The following is a 17,376-nucleotide window of genomic DNA, read 5'->3' as shown; positions in this document are numbered from 1 at the left end:
TGCTATTAAGAACAGAAATTGACAGCTCTGGCATACACTGAGCATCAAGCACATGAGGCACGGCAACTTGCTGGTACTCATGAACAACTAGGGTTGGAACATTGATCTTGGGAAGACTGGATGCCCATGTGTGACCAAGTAAATCATCATAAATGGATCATCTTTATCAATGACCTAAATGAGAACTGCAGAGGTTTTACAAAGTTAGCCTTTCATTGTGGCGACAAACCCCCTTTTTCCAAAGATGCACAGCTGGATTTGCTGTCTGGTGAGCAGACCTACAGACAAGCCTCTAGATGTGTTCTAATTACAGGATTTAAGCATAACTTGCCTCAACTTCTTTTCGATAACACAGTAACCAAATATTTCTATCAGCCTTTTTTAATGGCTTCTTCACGCTGTCTAGATCAGTGACTCTCAACCTTAATGGTGCTGCAGTACGTTTATTCTAAAGCTCACATGGGTTGGGTGTGCCCTTTGGGGAGACTAGTGCTAAAGTCAGAGAGGGTTCCCCTTAATAAATCAAGCATGCATAAAAAAGCAGAGGGTCTCCCTTGGTGAATCAAGCGTGGATGTAAAAGCGAATAGGGGGGTCCTTGGTGAGACAGATTTTACCACTGGAGTAATGAAAGTAAATGTCTTAGCGATTTTGGGCAGTCCAATGGTGAAATGACTGAAGATGTAACAACGGGGGTCCACTTTAGTGAAACAAGCACAAAAGTAAAAAAGGAAGGGGGGGTAGTTCTCATGTATGAGACAATCGTAGATAATATCATGCTTAAGCGACCCACTGACACACCCAATGGCAGCAACTGGTGACCCACTGGTGACAGCCCATGGCCCAAAAGGTGGCTCATGACCCCATGGTTGAGAGACACTGGGGTAGATGGTATGAACATTGCATTGATGTAGACCCCAAAGTCCTTTTTGCAGGTTGATTCCTGTAGGTATGGTGTTACCCACCTTGTATTTATATTTATTAGACTTTTTACCTGCAGCACATTACATTTGTTCACTGAACTTTGCAATTGTTTGGCTGGTTCTGAAGATTGCCCAGAACTATTTTTACTGTCTTCTCTCATTCTGGTATCTACCAGTTTTTGTGCCATCAGCTTTATCACAATTAATATCATATTTAGAAAAATGTAATGGTCCCAACACAGACCCCTGCCCTCACCCTGTGTGGAGCATTTTTCTCTTATCTGGCTGTTTGTCAATTTGATTCTTGTAAGTCAAGTTCTCCTGCAGCAATGCTGACCGGGAGGAGGAGGAAGAGGCTGTGAGCATGCGCTGATAGCACATTGCCGTAACCACCACACGACGAACCACCTGGAAATGCTAACCAGACTTGCATTAAATCTAAGCTGCACTCTATACAATGACCCCATGTATTGCTGTGGATTCATACCACAAAGTATCTCAGTTTGCAGATTAGCACTGCGATGAAGTGCTGGCCGTGGGCTGCATACCCAGAGCATCTGGCTTGGAAGGGGGTCACCTGACAGCGTGAGCTAACAGGCCACGCACAAACTGCTTCTGAAAACTACAAGAGGAGTGCTTCCAGGTGACATCAGCCGAGTTCTTTCTCCCTCTCAGGCTCTTCCTTTTCTGCTCAAAACGAACGCTACAACCTGCAAGCAGAAATTCAATCGATTCATACAGACGTTCGCTCAGAAGGACATGTTCTTGGTGTGTTATGGTGTAAAATTGCGATTGCTATGGCATAAATGCGTATTGTCATGGAATCACACCACAATCCATTGGCACTTTTGTACACTGCAAATGTCTGAATTACAAAGGCCTCCAAAAGCAGTTCCTTTACAGCAAGAGAAATAGAAGAACTCCTTTTCTCAGGCACACAGGGACAACCTCTAAGAGCTGCAAGCAGACTACTTCTGCAAGCTGAGCTCCCTCTCTCACTCAGTCCTCACCGACCTCCACATTGCAAATCCTGCAAACTACGCTAAATGTTTTACCAAGGAATCATACCACCGTCCATACCAGGGCAGCCTTTTGCGCTGTGGTAACTGCCAATAGCCAGCTGCAAATCAACAATATCTGGATTACACAGGCCCCCAAAAGCAGTTCTTTACAGCGAGAGCAATAGAAAAACTCCTTTCCTCAAACATGCACTGCAAGCAAATGACCTCCTGGTGATGTCAACTGAGCTCTCAATGTCCCACTCAGCCCGCACCTTCTGTGCAGCACTGCCACAACAAACTGGGACCTTTCTGTGTCGCTGATCTACACATCTTGGTTACTTTCAGCAGCTGTCTGGCTTTACCATACAACTAAGGCAAGTCAATCTAGTTCTTTCCCAAGCAATCTACTTATAAACTGCTGTTTCAGTGTCATCGATGAGCAAAAGTTGGGAGTCGATATCCTGGGAAACTGGAAGCAGCAATTTCCCAGGTCAAAACCTTTGTGCGATGCTCAAGAACCCAACAGTCTCGGCTGGCACATTGCTTGGTCTGCATTACTTTGAGGCCTTTTGATGTTAATACAAGTGAATCATTTATAAGGGCCTTTAGCTGAAATAAACTCACGCATTTTCAAAACCTCGGGTTGGCATCTGAAGAATGTCTGGAAATCAAGCCAATAATGAAGTAAGTAGGAAATGATTATGCAGCTTTGGTGGACCATACAAAATGCAGAAGCACACATGTGTTCTGAGAGTGTGTATGCATGGCATAGAAAGGCAATGGCCTTGGGTTATAAATAAACTTTGCCCTGAGTACACTGCAAAAATGAAGAACTCATGAAATGACCAGAGCTGCTCACTCGCAATTTTTCTTTTGGACAAAAAATAATGCGTGTTCACAGACCACGTTAAGAACATCCAGGTAAATCTAAATGGCATCAAAATAAAGTTGAATTTCTCAGGAACGCTTAACCCCTTGAGCTCTTTGTGTGAACAGCAATCACTAATGAGAGAAAGTCAAACCCTTGCAAACAGCAGTCATTTATTGAAAATAATAATACAATGTTTTCTGCATGTCACATAACCGTATTATTTGATGTTTTTTTACCTTCAGCCATTATCAGAAGCAAAGCAAATTTCGTTCCACCGTGACCAGTATGTGAAGCTAATATAATAATAATTCTTTACATTTATGTAACGCTTTTCTCACTACTCAAAGCACTCTCCACACAGGGAGGACCCGGGAAGCGAATCCCCAATCTCCTTACTACAAAGCAGCAACGCTAATACTGCGCATGACAGGAGGACAGAGAAACAGTCAAGTCACACATTCCCCTACCTCTTGCAGAAAGTTTCTTGGTGTTGATAATTTTCGCTGCGTATTCCTGGCCTGTACATAGCTTGACACAGCGGCGCACCACTGAGAAGGCTCCCCTGTTGGAAAAGGCAGAAGAGAAAGATAAATATGACTTGACGAATTCTATTATGACATGCATTTTTGCAATGATAAAGCAAGTGTGGTGGCATGCAGAAGTATTCAAGCCCCATAAATTTGAATTTAAATAAAATAAAATGACTAAAATAAAATAAAATGTGAATTTCCCATTGGGATTAATAAAGTATCTATCTATCTATCTATCTATCTATCTATCTATCTATCTATCTATCTATCTATCTAAAAGTCATCATAATCTTCTGCACGACAAAAGATTTGTACACATGTTTATCCATTCAGTATTTTTAATGTGAATCTCTTTTGCTATAACAAAGTCAAAGTGAAACATTTTCTGTAGATATTTAACTGAAGGAGAAAACCCAAAAGTTATTGATTGCATAAATATGTAAACCTCTGTGCTTTGGAAGCTCCAGGTTTATGCAAATGACCAATTAATCACAAGTGACACAAAGGCGGCAGTCATTTGGTCATGGGGCAATATCCTACCTCAGGACACCAGTCTAGGCAGGGCCCACTCCCTCCTATACCCACACACCCTCATATCTAACAATGCAGAGTCTTTTCGAGTTGGACATAACTATAGCGGCACCGAGGAGAACATACAATCCCCCTGCACGGACAGACTGGGCCACTGACATCTGAAGCCAGGTCTCCAGTTATTTTTATCCTAAGCGCTAACTTGACTTGAAATGCCAGTGGACAAAACAAATCAAACACATTGCACAAGCTCATTTGCCAAACTATGAGTAGCACAAAGGAAAATCCACAATAAATTATGAAGACGCCTTGTGCCAGGCAATCTTCTGAAATCCCTTCACTTCAAATAGGACATTTTGTGCGCCCCTTTAATTCTGAGGGCACTCCCTGCAGTTGCGCCTCTTTGAACTGGTAGCTCCTGGTGACAGCGGCCATTTGACAAATGGCTATCTTGCGTGAGGATTTCCCCTCTGAAAACCGAACACTAGTGGATACGATGAAGGAGGAATTTTATTCAGATGGCGATGCAGCCGTGCTAAGGGCGCCATGGGAACAAATTGCATTAGACACTCAATATTTCAATCAGAGTAATAGAGGACAACAGATTGAGAGGTGGAGTTTAAAGGTTCATAAACAGAAGCTTGTGCCAAGGGAGGGTTGTGTGTCAGATTGCAAGAACCAGGATGCCAAGTACCAGATGGCACATGTCTGTTTTTGTTTTGTCAACAGGAAGTACCCCCTGTGGTAAGGAATGAGTGTATGAGAGCCATGCACCCCACAGAAGGGGACAAATCTTGTGTCAGCCAAAAAAGAAAATGCCCACCTTTTTAAATGTCTGGTTGGGGCAGGGTCGCACGGAGTATTACAGCCACTAGTAGGTGGCACTGTTGAAACATGGGATTGCCTCAGATCCTGCGAAACAAAACTTTATCAAGGGCCTGAACAGATCACTCCCACAACGGACCACTTCAGCCTGGAGTTGCTAAGCAGCAGACAAGAGCTGTCTGGCAGGAGCAATACAGCAAGAGTGGAAAGTAATGAAAATTAAAGCACTGCCAAGAGATTTGGCATGGTGGATCACAAGCAGTGGATGGCAAATACACACAGGCCCACAAAGCCTGTACGTGCCAGGCACAACGGCCTCCAATAGTTTACTTGATTCTTTTTGATTGTACAGCACGCAACAACAATATGTCGGTACTGGTGCCTCATGCCATCGGAGGCTCTGATTCCCTTTCACTGCTCACATACTTTCCTTGTGCTTATCTGAGATTTCATCTTCATCCGCCTCATCCAAGACATGCAGTCAGACTAACCTGTTGAGTAAGTGCCCCATCCAGAGAAGGTTCCTATTTTGTGCCCTCTGTTAAGACTCCAGCATGAGCTCGCCGCTCTCTCTGTGTTTCTCCGTAAAGGCTGACTGAACGATCTAAACCACCAGCATGTGAAGACATAATTGTATCCTGTGATGGATCAGAATCCAACCCCGTGAAAGTTCCTGTAGTGTGTCAGTTTAAGAATTGAGGAGCCCATGACCCTGGCTCAGAAACTCTCTATACACTCCACCCTGAATGATGACCTCTCTAAGCTGTCCCATGATGGAGTAGCAGCACATCTAGAGAAAGTTCTTGTTGTGTGTCAACTTAAAAGTCTATGACCCCAAAGCACTGACTGCGATAAACTTCTGTATAAAGGCTGACTGATCTCTCTAACTCATTCCAGGTGGTCCTAATCTGGCATAGCATCCCATCTAGGGATGTCAAATTATATAAAAAATAGGGATCTAATTGTCATATTAAAGATAATTAAACATTCAAATAGCTGCCTCGCAGTAAGGAGACCTGGGTTTGTTTCCCGGGTCCTCCCTGCGTGGAGTTTGCATGTTCTGCCCATGTCTGTGTGGGTTTCCTCCCAAAGTCCAAAGACATGCAGGTGCATTGGCAATCCTAAATTGTCCCTAGTGTGTGCTTGGTGTGTGGGTGTGTGTGCCCTGTGGTGGGCTGGCGCCCTGCCGGTGGTTTGTTCCTGCCTTGCGCCCTGTGCTGGCTGGGATTGGCTCCAGCAGACCTCCGTGACCCTGTGTTAGGATATAGCGGGTTGGAAAATGACTGACTGACATTCAAATATATTCAAACATGGGTAAAAGTTGTAAGTGCTATGAGATGTATGTTTGTATTTTTCATTATTTGCTCCTGGTTTGTCTGCCAAGCATGTAGTTATGACTTGTGCACTGACACTCCTCCACAAAAAAACGGGATTGTCTGTATATGGAAAGTGAAAAAGTGGAACCAGGACACTTCATAAATCTGTAATGGATATAAGAAGCCCATACAAAATTGCTTAAACACGTTAAACGCCAATCGTTATTTTAGTCCTCCACTCGGCTGTGTGCCTTTCTGGTTCTTGGGTGCAAAAGACGTGAAGCTGGTGCCCATCTATCGTTTATATGGGGGGGGGGGGTCAGCTGGTTCTTGGGTGCAAAAGACGTGAAGCTGGTGCCCATCTATCGTTTATATGGGGGGGGGGTCATAGGGTCGCTGGAAAGGGGTGTGTGGTGCACATTACCTGCATGGTGAGGAAGCATCAATTATGGCACTACGGCCATGTGGTGCGAATCCCCAAGGGTAATCCGGCTCGCAGCATCCTCATTGTTGAGGGCCTGAGTGGCTGGCCTAGCCAAGGGGATGCCCACGTAATACCTGGCTGCGGCAGATAGATGGTCATTTTGGGATGGTGGGACTGGACTGCGTGTCTGCCTGGGGGGTTGCCAACACCCAGGGCACATGTTTCGTCGTGTGGTGGGCGCGGCTCCTACTGCATGCTCCCCAACCTGACCTAACTGAGTATTTTTGTGTTTTTACAGAGTAACTGAATGTACTAAATGTTGTACTGTAAGGATCTTTAAGCATTTCTTCCTCATTATATTTTTTATTTGGCAAACACTCAATAACAGCAACTTAGAAATTTTTCTACCAGATAAAAAAAATACACAGTAAAATTTTAAAACAAATCACAAGAAGCTTATGTCATAGTTAAAAAAAGAAAACAGCTTGTGGATGGCAGATGAAGTGTGTGGAGCTGCCCGAGTTGACAAATCTGTATAGTGGGGGGCCGGTGGTCAAAGAATAACATTCAGGATTTAATTAAAAACAGTATTTTTTCCCCCTTTAGGTGATGCAGCAAAAATATAATGCATGAAACCTTAAAACCTATTTTTTCATTTTGCCTTTGTTTTATGAATTATGTGTCAAGCTAGCAGCCTCCAAAAGACCCACATTAGTTGAGGTAGCCGTTAAAATAATAAAAGTGAAATCAGAAATATGTCAGTTATTTCCCATTACGTTCATTGAAAAAGGAAACCAGCATTTGTTTATTATGATGAATAGTATAAAAACAACAAATCAGGGACTTCACGTTCAAGAGTGTAACTGAACAGGATCAGGAGTGGACTGATGTGTTGTCAGTGTACCTGTTAGGGCTCGTTTATACTTCACGCTCAGAACGCGTACACATCACAGCTGCAACGCGTTCCCAGTGTTCATTTGATGCGTCCTCTGAGCAGGTCCTCAGAAATTAACACCACGCATGTGCAAGTTGCAGTACCAGCAAAAAGTCGGGGGGCGCAGTGTGCTAAAAGTTGGAATGTGACGTCAGAGTCTCTGTTTACTGTCTACATGTGACAGAAAGCTGCTTTGCGGATCCTACAAGATCAGTATGCGCGACTTCGATGTTTGATGAATGGTTCTAAGTGGTGAAGCAAAATGCCGACATACAGATGTATTAGTGGTGCTTTTATATTCAAGCGTCGCATATTCCCAATCGTAATGACATGATACATTTTAAAAGTCTCACATAGAATCTTCTGTGCCGTCTTTTTTTCTAGGGCGTCCTCCGGTACTGACAGCAGTGGATCGCCAGCAATAGATCACCACACTGAGCACATTAAATGTATGATATTCCAACTCTCTGCACATTTACAATCCTTAGATTTATACTTGATGTCACTTTCATGACGAAATGCATTAAAGTATGTATGTTACATTTTACAGATAAATCTGTAATTTTGTTTAAATAATGAAAACTGTTAATAATTACACACATGGGGGTGACACGGTGGCAGAGCGTTAGCGTTGCTGTCTTGCAGGGAGTCACGTCGCTGATAGTCCCTGCCTGGAGTTTACATGTTTTCCTGCTGGGTTTCCTTCTAAAGATATGCAGATTTGGTTACACTAAAATGACGCCAGCGTGTATGTGTATGCTTGTATTCACCATGCGATGAGCTGATGCCTCGTCCAGGGATTGTTTCTGCCTCGTGCCCAATGCTAGTTGAAATGGACAAATCCCTGGACTGATGGATTTAATCATTAAAAACATCCTTTTCAGAGATATTGCAGTAAGGTGTCATCGGAATTTAATGGGTGTTCCAGGCAATTCACAACACAGCGAAGCCGAACCTGTTCTCCCCATGATAATATCTCGCACTGCCACCTGGTGGGTTCCTCCAGATTTACGTAAAGTACGCACACAAGTATAAACAGTACAACACTTGCGTAGCAGAAGCATCCACTGCAGCATGCGTCGCATCATGTGAAATATAACCCCAGCCTAAGGGCTCGTTTATACTTCACGCTCAGAACGCGGACGCATCATGGCTGCCACGCATTCCCAGTGTTCATTTGACGTGTCCTCTGAGCAGGTCCTCAGAAATTAATGTGACGCGTGTGCGAGTTGCAGTACCAGCAAAAAGTCGGGGGGCGCAATGTGATAAAAGTTGGAATGTGACGTCAGAGTCTCTGTTTACTATCTACATGTGACAGAAAGCCTCTATGCGGATCGTACAGGATCGATGTGCGCGCTTCAATGTCTGACGAATGGTTTAATGTGGTGAAGCAAAATGGCAACGTACAGATGCATTCGTGGTGCTTTTATATTCAAGCGTTGCATATTCCCGATCGTAATGACACGATACATTTTAAAAGTCTCGCATCTTTTGTGCCATATTTTTTTTTTGCAACTTCATAACAGCAACATAATGTACAGCGCCGTATTTGAGCCACTGAGAAAAAAATTAAGGACACGGTGAAAACGTGTATTTTGTGATTAAAGCGGAAATTTTGGCTTTAATCTCGAAATGTCCATTTTAACCTCGTAGTTTATTTTATCATTAAAGCAGACCATCGTAAACGTCATCCCAGTTTTCAATTGCTACGGCAAGCAGCAATAGATCACCACACAGAACACATTAAATGTATGATATTCCAACTCTCTGCACGTTTAGAATCTTTAGATTTATACTTGATACCACTTTCATGATGAAATGCATTAAAGTATGTATGTTACATTTTACAGATAAATCGTTAATTTCATTTAAATAATGAATACTGTTAATAATTACACACATGGGGGTGACACGGTGGCGGAGCGGTAGCACTGTTGTCTCGCAGGGAGTCACGTCGCTGGTATTCCCTGCTTGGATTCCACACTGTACTCCGGTTTCGTTCCAAAGATATGCAGATTTGGTGCCGCTAAAATGACTCCAGTGTATGTGTGTGCTTGTATTCACCTTGTGATGAGCTCGTGCCCAATGCTTGCTGGAATGGACACATCCCTGGATTGACGGATTTAATCATTAAACATCCTTTTCAGAGATACTGCGGTAAGGTGTCATCAGAATTTAATGGGTGTTCCAGGCAATTCACAACACAGCGAAGCCGAACCTGTTCTCACCGTGATGATATCTTGCACTGCCACCTGCTGGATTCCTCCAGATCTATGTAGAGTGCGCGCGCACAAGTATAAACAGTGCAACGCTTGCATCGTCGTGTGAAGTATAAATCCGGCCTTAACCAAAAAGCACAGCAATGTGGTAAAGAGTTTTATAAATAACAATACAAGCTAACAGTGTTATCATGGAAACATTTGATGAGCAAAACACATGAAAAATACAAAAATGCAGCAATTCGGGTGTGGAGTAACATGAAATGAGTGCAAGGTAAAAGAAAGGGCTGTTCTTCCACAATGGAATGTCAGCAGTTGCATTCAAATAAGAATATTTTCATAAAGATTTGAATTCTACTCAAATAGTGATGTTCATTCTGATAGCCTTAGTCCAATTCATCTGCTAGTGTGCCAACTCAAAAGTTTAGGACCCCCAAAACCAGTCACATTTCTTTGTGTGTTCTTCCATTAAGACGGCCCCCGTGTGAATGCAAAATTATGGACCAGTGTCCAATCCAAACAATGTCTCTGGTGTAAGCTAACTTAAGACTCTAGGACCCCAAAAACCTGACTGGAATGAGCCTCGATTCTTGGTGTATCTCTCCATAGAAAGGCTGACCGACTTCTCTAAAAAAAACACTTCAGTGTGAACAAACAAGTGTGTCCTGTAATGGGCGAGTGACCCACCCAGCAGAAGTTGAAGACTTGAAGGCCTTGTGATGCTGACTGGGATAACTCTCTGTAATGAATGGTGACTGCTCTGAACTGCCTCAGTGTAGACGAGCCACAAGTGTGTCCTACATTTTACTTAAAGGCCCATTCTGAGAAGGTTCCTGTTGTTTGCCAGTTTAAGTCTCAAGAACCCAATGATCCTGACTGAAATTACTCTCCACACACTCCATAATGAATTATGACCTCTTTGAACTGTGCCAGTGTAGAGGTAGCAATTTGTCCCATGATCTAATAGTAGACCACCCAGAGAAGGTTCCTGTTTGGTGCCAACTTAACACTTTATGACCCTATACTCCTTACTGGGATAAATCTTGTCTCTTTGTAAATTCACTATAAAGGCTGCCTGACCTCACTCCAGTATGAATATATATGTGTGTCCTATTATGGACCAGTGTCCCATCCATACTCCAGGACCCAGTTCTGTTTCTCTGTTTGTTCTTCCATAAAGGGCTATCCCTCGTCAAAGCACAGGCATGTAATGGGATTGGTGGCCCAGTGTCCAGTCAAGGGAATGCCCCTAGTGTGTGCTCATTTCAGACCCACAAGACTCTGAATGGGATAAGCCGTCTTTTGATGTTATGTCTCCATTTAAAAGGCTGACTGACCACTACAAGTCACTCCTGTATGAATCCACAAGTGTTTTTGTCCTATAAAGGTCAGGTGTCCCATCCAGGCAGGGCTCCTGTTTTTTTGCATTTAGGTTCCAGTTTAGAGTTCTGCCCAAGGGAGGTCCTGACCCTATATACATCCTCTCCACTCTGCGATGATGGCCCTTTCTCATTTCAAGAAGAGGACGGGTACCCTCCATATTCTTTGTCTCTTGTGGGCCTTGAGGTAGCTGTGTAAGACCAGGTGATACTGAACTTTTCTCTGGCACTCTGGGTACAAGATTCTCAAGGTGGCCACCACAAAACCAGTCTGGCCAGCTTTTTTCTTATCCATCTTTCCTCCGTACTAAAGACTTCTTAAAAGGCATCTCTCCTTCTTACTTGTTACCTCCCAGCCATGAAATGAGCTGCCTCTCCCCATCATAATTATTCCAAGTCTATTGACTTTTCAGTGCCCCATTAAAAGATTCAACTCTTGACATGGCACCCCTTGATGCTGCCTACTATTTTACCTACTGTGCCCCACTTTGGATTTCATCAGCATTTTCCGGCCTCTCTGCCCTTGAATTCTGTGCTCTCATTTACTGTTTGTGCTGTCATCATTCAGTCCCTGAGCTGACTACAGTTCTTGTACATGGTGGTGCAGGGAAATATGGAATTTTGGAACGAGGTGTTGGCGACCCTGGGGTGACGGAAGCGACGTCATTTAGAACCCCTTGCCATTAGTTATAATGGAGCAGTGGAGTGGTGTGCAACGAGCGTTCGCTGTGAAAGCCTTTTATAAGAATGGTGACAGTGTGACTACTACGTAAAGGGAATTTCGGCGTCATTATCAGTTAGGACGTCATGATCATACCCCGTCTAAAAAGAAGGATTGAAGAGGAAATCGCTCTTGACATGTTACGTCGAGCAATGCAGAATTTCCACAACTGGCTGTCAGAATGTGTACAGAGAAATGGACAAGACCTTCATGATGTTTTCTTCAAAAAATAAAATGAATATTGATTACCATCATCAACTGCATATCCTGTACAGTACATTTCATCATCAAGTGTATTTTGTAATGTGTTGATTTGTGCATTGAATGTCAATTGAAGATTTCCCATTTCCCTGTGCCACCCTGTATTTTAATGAAAATTGCTCTTCTCAACTGCCTGTTAACTTTACACGGTCTTGCCAAGCACTCTACACGCCTGTAAATAGCCTTCAGTAAAGAAGAATGTGTACCACTTAAGAGAGCAACAACAAACTTCCCCTAAATTTTATTTCACTTTGCTTTCAGTGGCAGTATGCAGTGCCAGCATTGTGTCTTCTATTATTACTGACTCTAACAGAATGGAAGCACCACCGAACTCTGCTTCATTACATTACAGTCCTCTAAAACAACACGAGAAAGCTCATCTAGCAGATGGAGAGGTAAGTCTTTTCTCTGCAGTCAGGGCACACAGCCCTTTACCAAAGGAATAATGGAGGGATGACTGGAAGGCTGAATTAAATACAGCTACACTGTAAATGGCATTCATTAGCAACAAGCCAAGGTCAGAGTATGCAGCACAGCCGCTGATGCACCAGCTTCCTGTGGACGGACAGACTTCTGCTAGTAGACAAGGTCAGGGAAAGTTCAAGAAGTCTGAAAATTAATTAACTTAGTTGGCTCAGACAAACAGCGTGAGGACTTGGAGCTACCAAACAGCAGGAGGAAAACAAAACCCCCAGTGGAACACATGGAGAATTAGCAAACCCAGAACAGAAGGTACAGTGCCTACCAACAACGACAAGCAGCAGACACGTGCGGCCTTCAGCACACTACGAAACTTAGGCCTTTAGAACATAACCTACCAAGTGAAAGCTTCAAAGCGAGCGCTGGAAACCTCCTTCAGGTCACAAAGAAAATCCTGGAGGGTATCTAAGCAAACCCTGTGTCCCTCTTCCATGGTACCATATCAGTTTCCTTCAAGCTGTAAGGCAAAGGCTCCAGCCAAGCAATGTCACTAGGCGAAGATGAACTCTTCAAAAAGAAGTCCTCCAACTTCCATTCAAACTATTAAACCAAGTTGTTTATTTTATGATATCAGACCTCCTTCACACTACAAAACCAAACCAAGTCATTAAATTTTCATTCAAGATACCAGACTATAAAACCAAGCTGTCCACCCCTAAATCACGTTACAAGACAGATTCTTCAAAAATTTCTTCTTCCTATCAGAGCTTGTCTACCACACCAAGCCATGCAAATCTATTTCGTTCGATAAAATGGAGGGCAGTCTAACCCCTCCAAGCTACCAAACAGAATCCCTCCTTCCATCTGTCAAACCAAGGATACCACAACCAAAACGTTCATACCTCCTTCAAGTTACCAGACTGAGCCCACTAATCCACTTTCACTCTACCAAATCAAGTCCTCCAATCTTCCCATCATCTACCAACCCAAAGCCCTTCAGTTATCTTAAAGCTACCTAACTGAAATTCCTCATTCCCTTCTTTAAGATATACACTTGAAAGAATTTTGATAAAAGGATCAATACACCAGAAACGGGCCGAGATCAAAACCAGGACACCAAGGAAATGAAACGTCCAACCAGATCACAAAATTAGAATCGTAGTCAAGAAGGCACAAGCAGTAAATCTGCAAACTAGCAGAAGTAAGAGCAATAGCATGACAGACTTTGGAACTTTTATCCACAAAGTCATATGGCGTGAATACTGAGCTTTGTGTACTGAGACTGTCTTGTACCAAAATAACTGCAGAAACAATAATCTGTTCCAAAAAATCACTCAGACTTGAAAATAACCAAGGATAAAAAACAAAGCCCTTGATTACACAGTAAGAACAGATGACAACTCGTTGGCCGGCTGAAATGTGAATAAAGCTTTTATACTCAAAATACTTAAAAGTCACAACTTTCAGTTCAACTTTCTTACTTATAACGCATCATCACTTTTATGTCACTTTTCAATATTTAAATAAAACTAAATAAGCATAAATGTTATTTGGAGAAAAACAACATTAAATATAATGAGTAAGCAGAACAGCACTAACAACTCCTATTGCAATTCCAGAAGTAACCATTTAACTTAGTTGATTTCCTTCAAATACTGGATATATGCAACTCAAATATGACAGCTTCAAAGTCTGTTACTTTCTTATTTACTCTATTTCTACTCCGAAATGCTTATTTAATCAAAGTTTAATAAAAGAAAAGGTTAATATCAACAAATGTTATATATTCATTTAGAGAAATTACTTAAAAACATGAAAGTAGGCAAACACAGAGATTCACAAGTCAATAAAGGGTAAAGTACGAGTAAAGACACCAAAATAAAAAGGTACCAAGTCAACCAATTAAGGAGCAGTTCGAAGGGGTTATCACGAGTCTTGACCAATCAGGTCAGTGTATTATCTATCTATCTATCTATCTATCTATCTATCTATCTATCTATCTATCTATCTATCTATCTATCTATCTATCTATCTATATTATATAGTGTATATTATATAGTGCCTTTAATATTGTCTATCTATCTATGTATCTATCTAGTGCCTTTAATATTATCTATTGTGGCACACGGCTGGGGGTGGTACCCAGCCGGGACGCCCAGAAGGACAGGAGGAGGGCTCATGCCTCCTCCGGACCACCAGGGGGCGTCCCCATGCCTGGAAGACTTGGGACCTCAGCACTTCCGCCACACCAGGAAGTGCTGGGGGGAAGAAGAAAAAAGAGACACCTGGAGTGCTTCCGGAAAGACAGCTGGCACTTCCGCCACACAGGGGCGTGTCAGGGGAAGATTGCTGGGAACCACCTGGAGCACATCCGGGTGACTATAAAAGGGGCCACCTCCCTTCATTTGAGGCTGGGTGGAAGAGGACGAGGTCTGAGAGTGAGAGTGAGAGTGAGAGTGAGAGTGAGAGTGAGAGTGAGAGTGAGAGTGAGAGTGAGAGTGAGAGTGAGAGTGAGAGTGAGAGGAGAGAAGGAGGCGGCCTGGATTACTGGGGTGATTGGTGTTGTGGCACTGGGTTGTGCATATTTGGACTTTGTGCATAGTGAAAATAAAAGTGTGTTGGGCCTTTAAAATGAAGTTTGTCTGTCTGTGTCTGGGCTATTTCCCACACTATCTATCTATCTATCTATCTATCTATCTATCTATCTATCTATCTATCTATCTATCTATCTATCTATCTATCTATATTATATAGTGTATATTATATAGTGCCTTTAATATTATCTATCTATCTATCTATCTATCTATCTATCTATCTATCTATCTATCTATCTATCTATCTATTATACAGTGCCTTGTAAATGCAGGCAGTAAACTTCTGTCTGTATTTATACTTATTACTTAATACAGAGCTTCATGGTAATAAAAGTGAAATGTGTGGAAATCCCCTTCTGAAAACTCAAATAAACATTCACTTCTGACTTGGAGGCCCTGAGTTTAAGGTGACAGATACACAAACATATTATGTTTTTTTGCAGAATATGCAAGTTTTCCTGTTAAGACACTGCAGCTATAAACATACTTTTCTCACAAAATAGGAGTTTGCAAAGGCCTGTGACAGCCTGGCATGCCTGTAATAATCTGAGGGAGGGGTGCATACAAACAGCTTCTTCTGCTTTTAATCATCTCCGTGTGGTATGGCCAGGCACAGACTCACAAGGTCTCAGGGGACTGCCATGGGCACAAACTTAAATTTCAGTCAACAATGACAGACGTGACAATAAGCTTGAACTTGAATGATGTTTCTTAAAATGATTATTCAGAGAAGCACGTACAAAGGAATGAGAACACTCAATGCAGATAGCTGATTGTTTAAGGAACATTTAAGTCTCACTGTGTAAAACTCACAATTCAATGGAATGACACAAAGCATTTGAAAAATGATGAACAAGCAAATGCACTCACTGTATGTGTAAAAATATCACATAGCACGACACTGTCAAACCTGCTTAATTCAGTTCAGTCGGCATTATGAGGCAGAGCCTATCTTGACGGCACTTGGCATGAGGCAGGGTACCAGTCCCAGACTGCCATGAATCTGTTGCAAATTCTGGGTGTTTATGTGTGTAGATCTGTTTAGGACAATTTTTTTTTTTCTAATTTGGTAGGACATTTCTTATTGTTACTTTTAAAAAGCCATAATCACAATGTAATTGCAGTGCCATTTTGGATTGTTAGTTCATGCCCATGTTCCTTTTCTTTATGGTTGGACAGCCTTTGCTGGTGACGCATGTATAATAAAGCTGAACCAACTTAAAAACCAGGCTGTTTTAAAAATGTCAATAGGAAGGGTGGTTGTAATGTATGGCAAATAAAGACATCGTTCCAAAATGGCTCAGTTGAACTCCCTGAAATTTTACATGCGTATTATTGTAAAAATCTCAACTTAAGGCATTTAAAAAGTCCTAACAGGATTGTAACCTTAGGGGCAGAGGGGTCGGCAACCATGTCATCACACCAAAACAGTTCAGCCCCTGGTAATAAATGGGCCATATTGTTTAGGCTCAGCCCTGCTTACAATGAAGGCTACACACCACCTCAGTGATTTCATTGAAAAGATGGTGGATTGTGGAATGATGGAGGACTACACGTCACTCAAAATCAACTATGTCTACTTCCACAAAACTTTGTATTTACATTATTGTTCATGCAATTTAAATCACAAGAATTTCATTTGGGTAACTGTATTGGGTGGGCAAACCATAGACTACAGTAATCCCTCACTACTTCGCGGTTCACTTTTCGCGGATTCACGACTTCGCGGATTTTATATGTAAGCATATCTAAATACATAACGCTGATTTTTCGCTGCTTCGCGGGTTTCTGCAGACAATGGGTCTTTTTACTTGCTTCCTCAGTTGGTTTGCCCAGTTGATTTCATACAAGAGATGCTATTGGCGGATGGCTGAGAAGCTACCCAATCAGAGCACGCAGTTAAGTTCCTGTGTGCTGCTGATTGGCTCAGCGACGGAGTGTTGCATTAACCAGGAAGTCTCATCTCACTCATTCATCATTAACGCGCTAATGCTTCAGGGGCCGTGTCCAAGCACCAACAGAAGATGCAAATGATTGCAGAAAAGGTAAAAGTTTTGGATATGTTGAAGGAAGGGAACAGCTACACCGCTGCAGGACATCGATTCTTTTTATTTAAAAAGGAGGAAAAGCATATAAGATCTTCGGCCGCAGTGTCCTTTAACCAGAATGCAAAACGAGTTGCAAGTGGACGTGATAAGGCAGTAGTCTGGATGGAATCTGCTTTAGGAATCTTTGCAACAAGGTCGACGACGTCATGACCGCCTACAAGCTGCTACGTGTACTTCGCTATACAGTAAGTGTAAACTTATCTACCGATTTCATATTGCTTAGCAGTTGTCCCTGTTTTTAATAGAGTAAACGGTGGGTTGTAAACAATACAGGGAGGGTTTAAAAACGTCCAAATACACGTTAAATAATTAAATAAATAT

General features: G+C 42.4%; 1 protein-coding gene across 42 annotated transcripts in view; it reads right to left on the bottom strand.

The window, feature by feature from the left end:
- The window catches only part of LOC114648726 (calcium/calmodulin-dependent protein kinase type II subunit beta), a 412,239-nt gene that overhangs the window by 375,155 nt on the left and 19,708 nt on the right, over window positions 1–17,376 (bottom strand). For all 42 annotated transcript variants that reach the window (XM_051936344.1, XM_051936324.1, XM_051936339.1 and 39 more), the window contains exon 2: window positions 3,261–3,355. In XM_051936344.1, the coding sequence (XP_051792304.1) occupies window positions 3,261–3,355 (95 nt within the window). The remainder of the gene's footprint in view (window positions 1–3,260; window positions 3,356–17,376) is intronic.

The sequence above is a fragment of the Erpetoichthys calabaricus genome, chromosome 1, assembly GCF_900747795.2.
Source record: "Erpetoichthys calabaricus chromosome 1, fErpCal1.3, whole genome shotgun sequence".
Lineage (NCBI taxonomy): Eukaryota > Metazoa > Chordata > Cladistia > Polypteriformes > Polypteridae > Erpetoichthys > Erpetoichthys calabaricus.
This window is presented reverse-complemented; position numbering and strand designations above follow the sequence as displayed.